We start from the raw sequence: 12,761 nt of genomic DNA on the forward strand, positions 1-12,761 counted from the left end.
ATGCCTGATTTTGAATTTGGGTTAAAATAAAAATAAAAATAGGGGTGTAGTTTGCAAAATGTAAAGTTAGGAGCACAATTTAGGAAATGTGCCCTTGAATTATTCTGAAACGCACCCTAATTTTTATGATTTAAGAGTACAACCGATTTGGAGAAGGGCCGATCGTGAGGGTATAAATTAAAACTTGCCTAAGCCTTGCTGATCACGGCCACCGCCATCGACACCGTCTATGGCGAGGATGCATCACAACGGCGATTTCACCTCCCCGGACGACGCTTCCCAATACCCTCCTCCGCCTTCCAACCCCTACGCCTCCGAGCTCCACCTTCCCAATTCTATCCGGCCGTCCTCCTACGCCTCGGCGCCACCTTTCTCCCAATTCGCCACCGATTACTACGGCTACTCATCCGATGCCTCCGCCGCCGCTTATTCCCATAACCTAGAACGCGTGCCTAACGTTCCCCCTCTCTCCGTACCCCATTATCAACCACAGTTGCCGCCGCAAACTCCCCAATGCCCCACCTTTCCGCATTACTATCCCTCGCCGGAGATGCAGCCCTCTTCGCCTACCTATCCGCACCTCCAGGATGATTCTTTGTACTACCGATATGATCCCAATCATCCGGAAGCAAATTATGCCTCGCAGTTAAATTCTACCTCCAATCTCCATTCTTACCCTACTCAAAGCTCCTTCTTTTCTGCTCCTTTCAGTTCCTATATCGACTCTTATGAAATCAAAGGATCTCGATTTGATCAAGGAAGCAGTTATTTATCTGATAATCCCAGTAAAAATGTCTCGAGCGTGGCTGGTGGATATGGTATTGGGATTGGCCGTTCCGGGTCCGAGCAGGATTTCTATGGAAAGAAGCCAGAGAGCCCGATGCGCTGTGATCCTGGTGATGGTATTTATGCTTATGATGGGGCTAAGTCTGAGCCTCATGGTGCAAGGGGTAGGGTGCCTAGTAGGTCTTCCACTTTGTTTGATGATTATGGGAGGTCGCTGAGCTTTCCTTCTAGTGAGAAGGACCAGGGACTGAACACGGAGAAGATTGTAAGAGCAGTGCCAACGACGGAGACTCAGCAGGATGTGAAGAATGGGGTACTAAAGTTCAGAGTCAAGATCCTACCAGAAGGGGGGAGCCAGAGTACCATGGATGTCCTTTGTCAGGTACTTATAAAAGAGAGGAAAAATAAAACACTTCTATTAACTGAAACTTCATTCAATTTTCATATCATTTAACTAATACTACATGTTTTTAGTTGAATTGTTTATATTTGCTGCCTACCATGTTAGGGGTGGATATCTGTTTGGTTCTTTTTAAATTGTTAGTTGGAGCCATTGATCTTTTTCTGGTTCTGGCTGTACCTTGTTCTGGTTGACTTGTATTTTCTTATTGTTTGTGAGTTCAGGATTTCTTATTCATTGGTTATCATTGTAGCCATTTTTCATTCATTGGATAATAGAATATTGTTAAGATCATATGTCATTCTTATCGTCGTGGTTGTTGGCGAGTATCTGAGCAGGATTTCATATCATTGACTTCTGTTATGCATTGTTCTCTATTACTTACATTGAAGTACCTGGCTTGTTTTGTGGCAATATGCTTCCCCCTCTCATGGTTTCATTTTGAGAATTTATGCAATTATTAAAGCAAAAAGCATATGGGACTAACATCATGATCAGATGTCAATTTTGGCTAAACCTTTACAATCATGATATAAGTATTAACAAAACAATTTCTGAATTCGTCTCCTACCACTGCCTTGCCCATCTAAAGAATACTATTTAAATCAACTCGGCAGTTGTGATAAATCACTTGCCTTTTTAACCTCTGCTTGGAACAAGAAGTTTCGGACAAGTTTAAGTGCTTGCTTGGTCAAGTTCGTCTCTTATATTCTTGCCTATCAAAAGAACACAATTAATATCAACTCAACTGTTTTTCTAAAATGCCTCAATCCCTGAGTCTTTGTTTCTTTGCTGGAAACAAGAAGTTTCAGATAAATTTAAGCGATTTCTTGGTCTAACATATCATTTGAAAATTCTGACACCTAAGATTGTGATACAGATAATCTTCATAGAGCTATTAGAGTTTCAAAGATACATTTTTTTTTTCTTTAGTTTTTATTACAAAACCAATTTGTTGTCTATTCTGCACGAAATAATATTTCATCATAGGCTAAAGAAAAAACACACTTCAAATGTATGATTGCAAAACCAGTTACTTTATTCAGGTACTTTTATGAACTGCTTTTATGTTCTTTATGTGCTCTTACAGATTGGATTAGATGGAATCCGCATGCTTGATCCAAGCACTAGTAGAACACTAAGAATCTATCCTCTTGAGAATGTGACAAAATGGGAAGTAAGTTGGTCGCATGATTTTTCTTATAGTCTTATCTTTTTTGTTTCACCTTGATGGGTCATTGTTTGTCACATGCTTCTACTTCTAGGTAATAGATTCATCTATATTTGCCTTTTGGTCCAAAAGCTCAGTTGACAAGGATCCAAGGCGCGTCAGGCTGCAGTCAAATATCTATACTATGAATACCATACTTGACATTGTGACTGCTGCAGTAGTCCAGGTTAGGCACTGAACTAGTGATTACGTCAGTGTGTAATTTTAGCTTGATGGATGAATTAGCTTCAATGCAGTCCTGCTGAACTGAAGCCTAAAGTGCACATGATTCTCTATATTTATTTACTATAATATTTTTTAATTGTATGCATATGCTAGCGGGTAAGCTTTGTACCAACTCTTCAAACAATGATAATATCATTTTTATTTTAAAATTTGTGAATCTATTAACATTTATTGTCTTTTACAATATCATAATTTCAGCAATGATCATAATAATGCCGTTTAAGGAGTACAAGGGAAGTTTAATGTTGATTATGAGAAGTAAATATATCACAGGCCAGAATCTATCATTAATTTATGCAGCTATTAGATGTGATTTTTCTGTACGTTGCTTTTATTTTTGCAAATGTTTTATTAACTTTATTTTTTCAACTAATTTTTATTTCTTCAACTTATTTCTATCGTGTGAGCATTTTACTTGCAAAATTCCTCACCATGTGATTCTAAATTATTAGCTGAAGGAGATCGGTGGGAATAACGACTTTTTTGGTGGCAAAGGAACTGCTGATACTATAAAGCAAGTCCAACAATCCACTGAAAAGAAAAAGGGTTTTGATTGGATGAACTTGATAAGACCTCCCAATGAAGAGAAAGATCACTGGGTAATCTCAAAACTTTATCTGAATGCTCATTTGGCTGTGTTCAATTCGAGATTTGTTGGCAAATGAACTTCTAACTGTGGTCAGTGGAACAATCCATTCATTTTAGTTGTGCTGTTTTAAATTTTAACATGATTTTTGCATTATTCTGTGTTGAATGCTCATTATTCTGTTGGCAAATGAACTTCTTATTGTGTCCAATTATCTAATATTTGAGATTGAAGGAAAGGGACATGGAAAGGTTTGTATTTGTCTCTGTTTGCTTGATCTCTCCTTTCTGCTAGGCGAAAGATGTTTAAATTGATTTTATTCTTAATAGCTTGAGCTTTTGAGATAATGGTTACCCAATTAACTTTAACATGCTTGAATTTTAATATCTTTTCGATTGGTTTTGAATGTATGAATCTGGTTTTAATTGCCTAAAGTACTTATTTATGTATTCAGTTACCCGACGAAGCAGTTAGTAAATGCAGCTCATGTGGCTCAGATTTTGGACCATTTAATCGCAAGGTGGGAGCAATCCATAATTTTGGACAGACAACGATGCACCATTTATTAGTTGCAAAGTTTCATATATAATACCTCTCTTTTCATCCTCTTGCAGCATCATTGCAGAAATTGTGGTGATATTTTCTGTGACAAATGCACCCAAGGAAGAATTGCTCTCACCGCAGATGAGGATGCAAGGCCTGTTCGAGTCTGCGATAGATGCTCGGTACACATTTGCTCTTAAATTGTTTACAAAAGCATTGCAACATGATTATTTTACATTAGGAAAAGAATAGTCTCTACCATAGCCACTTTTCACTAAATTTTCATTTTTTGTTAAATTCTTTTGACAGGAATATTTGAGTATCCCATAGATATAAATGATTGTAGATCTTAAAAGTTTCGATTAGAAACAATTGAGTAAAAACATTCATATGCATTGTATAACTCTAATGAATGCCCAATGAGTTTGCTATACATTATAACCTCTAGCTGTGTATGGAACTTCACATCCAAGTCGCAAAAGTTTTAATTTTGTTATTTAGTGGTTCAACTAGCCACATTCTTTGCCATTAAAATGTGTCAAAATGAGTAAAAACATGTCAAAAACTAGTCAAAACTCATTGATTAGTAGGACCAAAACCAAGAATGCATTACTTAAGTTATGTTTTGAAATAAGGTGATACCTATCTTCATTTCTTGGTGTCTTGAAGAATTTCCTGTCACATCAACAGGAAGAGGTTTCTCGTAGACTGAACATTTCAAAGGAGGCCGCAAACAAGTCTGTAGGGATGCACAGTCATGAAGAACTAGCTCGCAAACTTCAGGTTAGTTTTCATGTTCTATATAATTCATTGAAGTTCCTTTTCCACCCACCTAAGATAGCATAAGTAATGCATGAATTTCAAACTTGATCTAAAGTTGCTCCAATTGCCTTTCCAAAAATTGTCCATCCAAATCTTTAGCTGTTGAGGATACAATTCAATGAACTTCCTCGTCTGTCTTCTATAAGTCTGTCTTCGAACCTTTGACTTGTGATCTCGCCCATTTCCGAGAACTAAAATGAAATCTAAAAACTGAACTTGTGGTTACCCTATTCAGTCATACATTCTGTTTGTGCTAAACTGGTATTTGCTGCAGGCGGAAATGGATAAAAATCGGAAGCCCTCTTCAGGTGAGTAAACATCGTCTTTAATGATCTCATATTGTCAGTTCGTAACTCGTGCTTTCCGACGACAATTCTTTGGCAGCTGATGTTTTTGTAGGCTCAAAATCCTCAGATAATTCTGGGAAGAAGATGACGGAAATCGCATGTCCAATCTGTACAGTCCATCTTCAGGTTTGTATCACTCAATGAAACTTTTATCTTTTCCTTTGTTACCAAATTGATAAATTACTACACTATGCATTTGCCTACATGATCGAATGTTTCTCCAATCGGCTCTCTTTCAGGTACAAGTTCCAGCCTCAGGTTCCGAAACGATGGAATGCAGTGTGTGCCAAAATCCATTTTTAGTCAGCGCTCGTTGATATCTAGTGTATCGTGATAGTTCTGTTTGCGATTCAGATGTTAGATCTTGTTTCTTCGAGGGACAACGTAGTTTCTTGTAAGATGAATGCAACGTGTACAAATTGTCGTGTGATCCTATCTTTATTCTTCGCTTATGTTACGTCGCTGCTATTGCATTGTTGAATGGAAATGATATTCTTAGAAGGTCAAGGTCGTGTGTGTAAATCCATACATTTTGATTTGAATAGATGGATTTTGATATGCTGCATGGCATATACCGCGCTGTACCATCCGCAATTGAGGGCACACCCCCTATGTGGGCATGGGCCCATTGCCCTCGGTCGCGGATGGTGCCGCGCAACATATTAGGTTTCTTGAATAGACATCAAGAAGTCCTCGTGGCGTAGCATTGATGGTCTCTTCGATTATATCTGTGAGATCAATATTAGGGGTCGTTAAGATAGTAAATTTATTTTTTTAAATATATATTAAGAAAATTATCCTCACACTAATGATTTAAAATAAATTTTTAAAAATAAGATAATTTAAATGGAACATATTATTTTTACAAGTAGAAATATTTTATAAAACAATATTAATCTTTATTTCTTTTTAATTGTCAATTAACTTGAGTGTATTTAGGGAGTGTTTGGAAGAGTTTTTATGTATTTAAAGTGATTTTTATAGAGATTATTTTGCGGTTAATGAGAAATTAAAGTATGGAGTGTTTAGAAATAAAAGTTAAAAATTAATACAAGGTAAACTTGGAATGTTTGATAAATAATTACTTCTAAATTTATTTTTTAGTTAAATGATATTCTTAAATTATATAAATTAAAATTTTTAATTATTTAAATATAATTTTGACACACTATTTGTTTATATAATTATTATTATATTTTAAATAGTGCATGAAAATTAATTTTTTTATAATAAAAAAATATATATAATTAATCAAAATTAAAAAATGACAAAATTTATATAAATACACAAAAATATGTATAAAAAATTCTAGAAATAAAAATTACATAAAAATATAAAATATTATTTAAAAAATAAATATCCCAGAAGTGGGGTTGTAATTATATAAAATGATAAATTTATTAAGATCTAAAATATGAAGGTAATTATGTAAAATAATAAATTTACTAAGGACATAAATACCAATTTTTAATTTTAGATCATAAATAAAAAAAAACAAAAGCAAGTATAAATATCAAATTCTTACTTTCAACTTTTAAGTAAAAGTTATAGAAGCTAAAGCAAAATTAACATACACTCAAAAAGTGTTTCCATGTAATTAAAATTTAAGGAGCACTTGGTAAAAACTATCCCAAACACTCCCTTAATGAACCCATAAAATTATTGAATAAACAAAGACACCAAAAAAAACAAAAGTTGTTATAAAATAAAGTACGTGGATGTCCATAACCCACAATAACTTCACAAACTCCCTCATCTACATAACCTATCATCTTTTAAACTCCCAAGTTATATAAATTCATGAGGAGTTTCAATATGATTATATATATATATATATATATATATATATATATATATATATATATATATATATATATATATATATATATATATATATATATATATTCATTCATTTCAATGAATAAGAAAGAGAGTTGAGAAAAGAAATTGGTTAATAATATTTCCTTTTCATATGCAATTGTTTATATAATTTCACAATATATCAACACGAAGAGCTCTACTTTTTTTTTTTTAAATCAGTTATAGGTAATATAAAAAATGCATAGATATATTTATATATACATATTTTTTTTCTCTCAATCAAAATTATTCACATGCGAAGAAGTTAAATTTATAGTTCCTTTATCATTGGTTAGCTATTATCTGATTAACTATTAGTTAGTTACTTATTTGTATAAGTTGCAATGTTTCAAAAATTTTACAATATTTTACAGTTAAGTATTACCAAATCATCTTTTAATTATATCATGTTTTATCATTTATTAATAAATATATATTGTTGGATCGTGTAATTCGATAAAGGGAGGGGGTGTGAATATCGATCAAAAAATTTATCGAGAGTACGCAGAGGAATAAACATGAAAACAACAACGCTAACACAACAACAATTTACTTGGTTCGGAGCCTTGGTCGACTCTTACTCTAAGGCCCATACTCATTTGAGTGCTTTCGTTAGGTAATCCGCTAGCAATTTGAAATATTACAGATGAAAGTAAAATTGCTAAAAAAAGAATTTACCGACAACAATAAGGAATAAAAAAAGAAAGATGCGTGTTGTCGGAGGAGCTTCGCAGCGTCGCAGGAGCGTAGCACGACAAAACAATCGTTGGAAGATCTTGTTGTTCGTTGTTCTTTGCTCCAGGCCTCACCCTCCTTATATAGGAGGCTCGGGGCACCCTAATCCCTTCCGGGCGCCTGGAGTGTAAGGTAGCCCAGCCAACCATGAAGCCCCACGTGTCGACGTGCGTTTGAGGATAAAATTTACCTCCAGGCGCCCGAACCCTTATTTCACGGTAATCTCCTTCCTACAAGAAAATGTTAGTCTGGAGGCAAATGTAAATGATATATTCTGCAAAATAGAGTGTTAGCACAGTTTATAATTAAATAGAATAGTAATTAGATTCCGTCTCACGGAGATTGGAATCTAGTCAAGATCTCAACTTAGAGTTCCGAAATGGTTCTAAGTTGGATCGGCGCCTAAGTTCCCTTCCCAGGAACGCGTCCTCACAATCACTCCTCTCCAGTGACTTACCTCAACTTACCTGCCAGACGTTCGGTCAGCCCTTCGACTCGTCTGGGCTTCGTGTCAGCTATTCGGTCGGCCCTTTGACCTAGCTGGAATTCGTGCCAAACGTCTGGTCAGCCCGTCGACCCATCTAGACTTCGTGCCAGACATCAGGTCAGCCCGTCGACCCTTCCGGGCTTCTCCTGGACACTTCGTAGAAGTGTTAGCTCAATATAAAATTAACTTAACCTACTTTGTCATTCATCAAAACTGAGTTAGATCGTTAGTGCTAACAGAACCAACATATATGATGCATGATAATTATTATTAATAATTTAGTTTTCTTTGAAATAGATTCTCACTATGTCCAATCTTTCAAAGTTAGAGTTCGTGACTCTTGCCATTTCGGGAAAAAAATTATCTATCGTGGATTTTGGATGCGGAGATTCATTTGGATGCTATGGGTCTTGGAGACACCATAAAAGATGGAAATAATGAATCTTTATAAAATCGTGCAAAATCAATGATATTCATTCGTCACCATCTTCATGAAGCATTGAAAATTGAATATTTGACGATTAAAGATCCACTTGAGCTATGAAATAATTTGAAAGAAAGGTATAGCCATTATAAAATCATGATTCTTCCAAATGCTCGTTATGAATGGATTCATTTACGTTTACAAGATTTTAAATCTGTAAATGAATATAACTCAGTAATGTTTAGAATTAGTTCAAAATTAAAATTATAAGGTGAAAAAATTACTGATGAAGATATGTTGGAAAAACACACTCTACCTTTCATGCATCTAACATGCTCCTACCTTTCTTGCATCTAACATGCTCCTGCAGCAGCAATATAGAGAGAAATGTTTTAAGAAATATTTTGAGTTGATTACATGTCTTCTGGTGGCTGAACAAAATAACAAGCTTTTGATGAAAAATCATGAAATCCGTCCAATTGGTGCTAGTCCAATCCCTGAAGTGAATGAGATAACTGGTAAAAATGATAAACAACAGCACAGACAAAATCTTTCATCATGGTCGTAGTCATGGTCGCGATTGTGGTCGTGGTCATGGTCGTAGATACGGAAATGATCGATTTCAAGAAACTCATGATGGTTATAATAAAAGAAACACAACAACTCACCAGAAGTGGGTTAACAATAATGTTTACCAAAAGTTGACAAATGACAATGGTAAAAGAGTTCAAAGTAGACAAGATAATGACGAAAAGAAATAAAAAAATTCATGTTATAGATGTGGCATGAAAGGACATTGGTCACGTACTTGTCGTACACCAAAATACTTTATTGATCTCTACCAAGTCTCTTTAAAGGGCAAGGCAAGAGATATATAGACAAATGTTGTCTTTCAAGACAATAACACAATTGTTGATTTTTCTATGACAACACATTTGGATGTTTCTGATTTCTTTGCAGATTTTGATGGAGGGATAGACAATTTGATTGGAAATGAAGATATTTATGGAAATGTCTAAATTAATCAAATGTTTTAAAATAAATTAGTTCATTTGATATTATGTTTTCTTTTACTAATCTTTTAGTTGTTTCTCATTATGTATCTCTTTTATTTTAATGAAGAATATCATGACTTTTAGATTCAATAATAGAGATTTATGCCTTATTGATAGTGCAACGACACATTCTATATTCAGAAAGAAAAAATATTTTTCTTATTTAGAAATGAGTGAAAGTAATGTTAATACAATATCTGGTACTACAAATATTATTGAAGGTTTTGGAAGAGCTAATATATCATTATTTGGAGGAACAAAATTATTATTGACAATGCATTGTTCTCTCCTAAGTTTCAAAAAAATTTGCTAAGTTTTAAAGATATTCGCCGAAATGGATATTACATTGAGACATATAATGAGAATATTGAATATTTCTATATTACAAAATTAGTGTTGGGTAAGAAACATGTATACGAAAGATTACCCGCTTTCTTATCAGATTTGTACTACACAATAATATATGCAGTAGAAACAAATGCAATAGTAAATCCGAAGTTTACTGATTCAAATAATTTTATACTTTGGCATGACCAATTGGGACACCCTGGTTGTACAATGTTTCAAAAAATTATCAAGAATTCACATGGACACCCATTAAAGAACTAGAAGATTCTCCAATTTAATGAATTCTCATGTTCTGCTTGTTCTCAAGGAAAACTTATTATGCGGCCTTCACCATCTAAAGTTGGAATTGAATCCCCTGCATTTCTGGAACGTATACAAGGCAATCTATGTGGGCCTATTCACCCACCATGTGGACCATTTAAATATTTTATGTTGCTAATTGATACCTCTACAAGATGGTCACATGTATGTTTATTATCAACTCGCAACCTGACATTTGCTAAATTGCTCACCCAAATAATTCGGTTGAGAGCTCAATTTCCAAAATATTCTATCAAGAAAATACGTCTTGATAATGTCGATGAATTTACATCCCAAGTATTTAATGACTATTGTATGTATATTTGAATAACTGTTGAATATCATGTTGTTTATTGTGGCAAAAAGGCGAATACGCTTGCCCCCAACGCCCCCGCCAACCCGTCCCAAGGTCAACACGGAGGAGGTAAATCACGGGCGGCTACTAGCCTTTGGAATAGTGACTAGCACATAAGGGAGGTATTTACCTCGGCTTTGCCGAGATTTGAATATCCTGTTGTTTATGTTCATACATAAAATGGTTTAGCTGAATCATTTATTAAACGCCTCCAGTTAATAGCTCGACCATTGATTATGAGAACTAAGCTCCCTATATCTATTTGGGGGCATGCTATTTTGCATGCAACAACACTTATACTTATCAGGCCAACCAGTTATCATATATTCTCCCCTTTACAATTGACTTTTGGTCAATAGCCTAATATATCCCATTTGAGAATATTTGGATGTGTGGTATATGTGCCAATTAGCCCACTACAACACACTAAAATGGGACCCCAAAGGAAATTGGGAATATATGTTGGATATGATTCTCCTTCAATTATAAGATATTTGGAACCAATGACAGGAGATGTTTTTACGACGTGATTTGCCGACTGTCACTTTAATGAAATAATTTTTCCAAAGCTAGGGGGAGAAAATAAAGAGTTTCCCAAAGAAGTCACTTGGCATGCATCATTATCGCAACTTGATCCTTATACAAATCAATGTGAACTTGAAGTTCAAAGAATAATATATTTTGCAAAATATTGCAAATCAATTGCCTGATGCATTCACTAACTTGAAGAGAGCGACTAAGTCACATATACCAGCTATTAATGCTCCGACTCATATTGATGTACCAATTGGACAATCAATTAATGAGATTACAACTCGCCTGAAGCGTGGTAGCCCAATCGGTTCTAAAGATAAAAATCCTCGAAAAAGGAAAAGGAGCAACTAATCAAGATGTTCATTTTGAAGCACTTAGGTCTCTTGTAGAGACAACTGACATAACTTTTAATAAAACTCTAGAAGAGGTCCAAATACTTGAAAATAATGAAGAAATCTCAATAAATTATGTTAAGACAGGGAAGAAATTGAATCGATTAAGATTAGTTATCGACAATAAATTTGCATACAATGTAGCGCTTGAAATTATTTATGAAAATGATGATCAAGAACCTAAATCTATTGAACAATGTCGTAGTATACATGATTGGCCAAAATGGAAAGATGCAATTCAAGAGGAATTAAACTCACTTGCAAAACATGAGGTTTTGGAACCTGTAGCCCAAACACCAAAAGGTGTAACCCCTGTAGGGTACAAATGAGTTTTTGTACGAAAGCTAAATGAGAAAAATGAAATCATAAGATATAAAGCTCGTTTAGTGTCACAAGGTTTTTCTCAAAAACTTGGTATTGATTATGAAGAAACATATTCCCCTGTAGTGGATGCAATCACATTTCGATATCTTCTTTGTATGACAGCACAAGAAAAGCTTGAAATGCGTTTGATGGATGTAGTATCAGCTTATTTGTATGGAAAAATTGATAATGATATTTATATAAATATCCCTGAAGGGCTCACAATGCTAGAAGCATCAAGTTCAAATTTTAAAAATATTTATTCCATTAAATTACAAAGATCTTTGTAGGGATTGAAGCAATCTGGACGTATGTGGTATAAACGTCTAAGTGATTATTTGGTGCAACATAAATATCAAAATGATCCAATATGTCCATGTGTTATAAAAAAGGATGAACTAAAATTTATCATTATTTCTGTATATGTTGATGATTTGAATATCATTGGAAGTCCTGAAGAAGTTATACTTACAGTTGATATCTTAAAAAGAGAATTCGAGATGAAAGATCTAGGAAAAACCAAGTTTTGTTTAGGATTACAAATTAAACATTTTACAAATGGAATTTTTATCCATCAATCAGCTTATACACTAAAGGTTCTAAAACGATTTTATATGGATAAAGCTCATCCATTAAGTTCCCCGATGGTTGTTCGATCGCTTGATGTGAACATAGATCCTTTTCGACCTAGTGAAAATGGTGAAGAATTGCTTGGTCCTGAAGTGCCATATTTAAGTGCTATTGATGCATTAATGTATCTTGCTAATAATATAAGATCAGATATAGCATTTGCTGTAAATTTATTAGCAAGATATAGTTCTTCTCCAACACGTAGACATTGGAATGGAATTAAATATATATTTAGGTATCTTCTATGTACCATCGATTTAGGCTTATTTTATTCTAATTATGTCTATTTCAGAGTTAATTGGTTATGCAGATGCAGGATATTTATCTAATCCACATAA

At 34.2% G+C, this 12,761-nt stretch overlaps 1 protein-coding gene across 3 annotated transcripts; it reads left to right on the plus strand.

The window, feature by feature from the left end:
* The first annotated feature begins 138 nt into the window (after positions 1 to 138).
* Positions 139 to 5,447, plus strand: LOC121967913 (protein FREE1-like). 3 transcript variants are annotated; one of them, XM_042518440.1, is made up of 10 exons: positions 139 to 1,168; positions 2,277 to 2,363; positions 2,452 to 2,583; positions 3,095 to 3,241; positions 3,683 to 3,748; positions 3,843 to 3,953; positions 4,462 to 4,554; positions 4,868 to 4,901; positions 4,978 to 5,066; positions 5,180 to 5,447. In XM_042518440.1, exons 1-10 carry the CDS (start codon positions 230 to 232, stop codon positions 5,255 to 5,257), a joined length of 1,776 nt encoding a protein of 591 aa, XP_042374374.1. In that variant the 5' UTR covers positions 139 to 229; the 3' UTR covers positions 5,258 to 5,447. The 3 variants fall into 3 exon arrangements, with proteins under 3 accessions (XP_042374374.1, XP_042374375.1, XP_042374376.1); XM_042518441.1 differs by having other exon boundaries at positions 4,993 to 5,066; XM_042518442.1 differs by having other exon boundaries at positions 5,008 to 5,066.
* The last annotated feature ends 7,314 nt before the right edge of the window (positions 5,448 to 12,761 follow it).

The sequence above is a fragment of the Zingiber officinale genome, chromosome 3B, assembly GCF_018446385.1.
Source record: "Zingiber officinale cultivar Zhangliang chromosome 3B, Zo_v1.1, whole genome shotgun sequence".
Lineage (NCBI taxonomy): Eukaryota > Viridiplantae > Streptophyta > Magnoliopsida > Zingiberales > Zingiberaceae > Zingiber > Zingiber officinale.

Excerpts from the sequence above, each read along its gene's own strand:
- LOC121967913 (XM_042518440.1), top strand. The coding sequence starts at position 230 with ATGGCGAGGATGCATCACAACGGCGATTTCACCTCCCCGGACGACGCT. Across the intron at positions 1,169-2,276 it reads CCATGGATGTCCTTTGTCAG|ATTGGATTAGATGGAATCCG; the intron begins GTACTTATAAAA and ends GTGCTCTTACAG. Across the intron at positions 4,902-4,977 it reads AAATCGGAAGCCCTCTTCAG|CTGATGTTTTTGTAGGCTCA; the intron begins GTGAGTAAACAT and ends ATTCTTTGGCAG.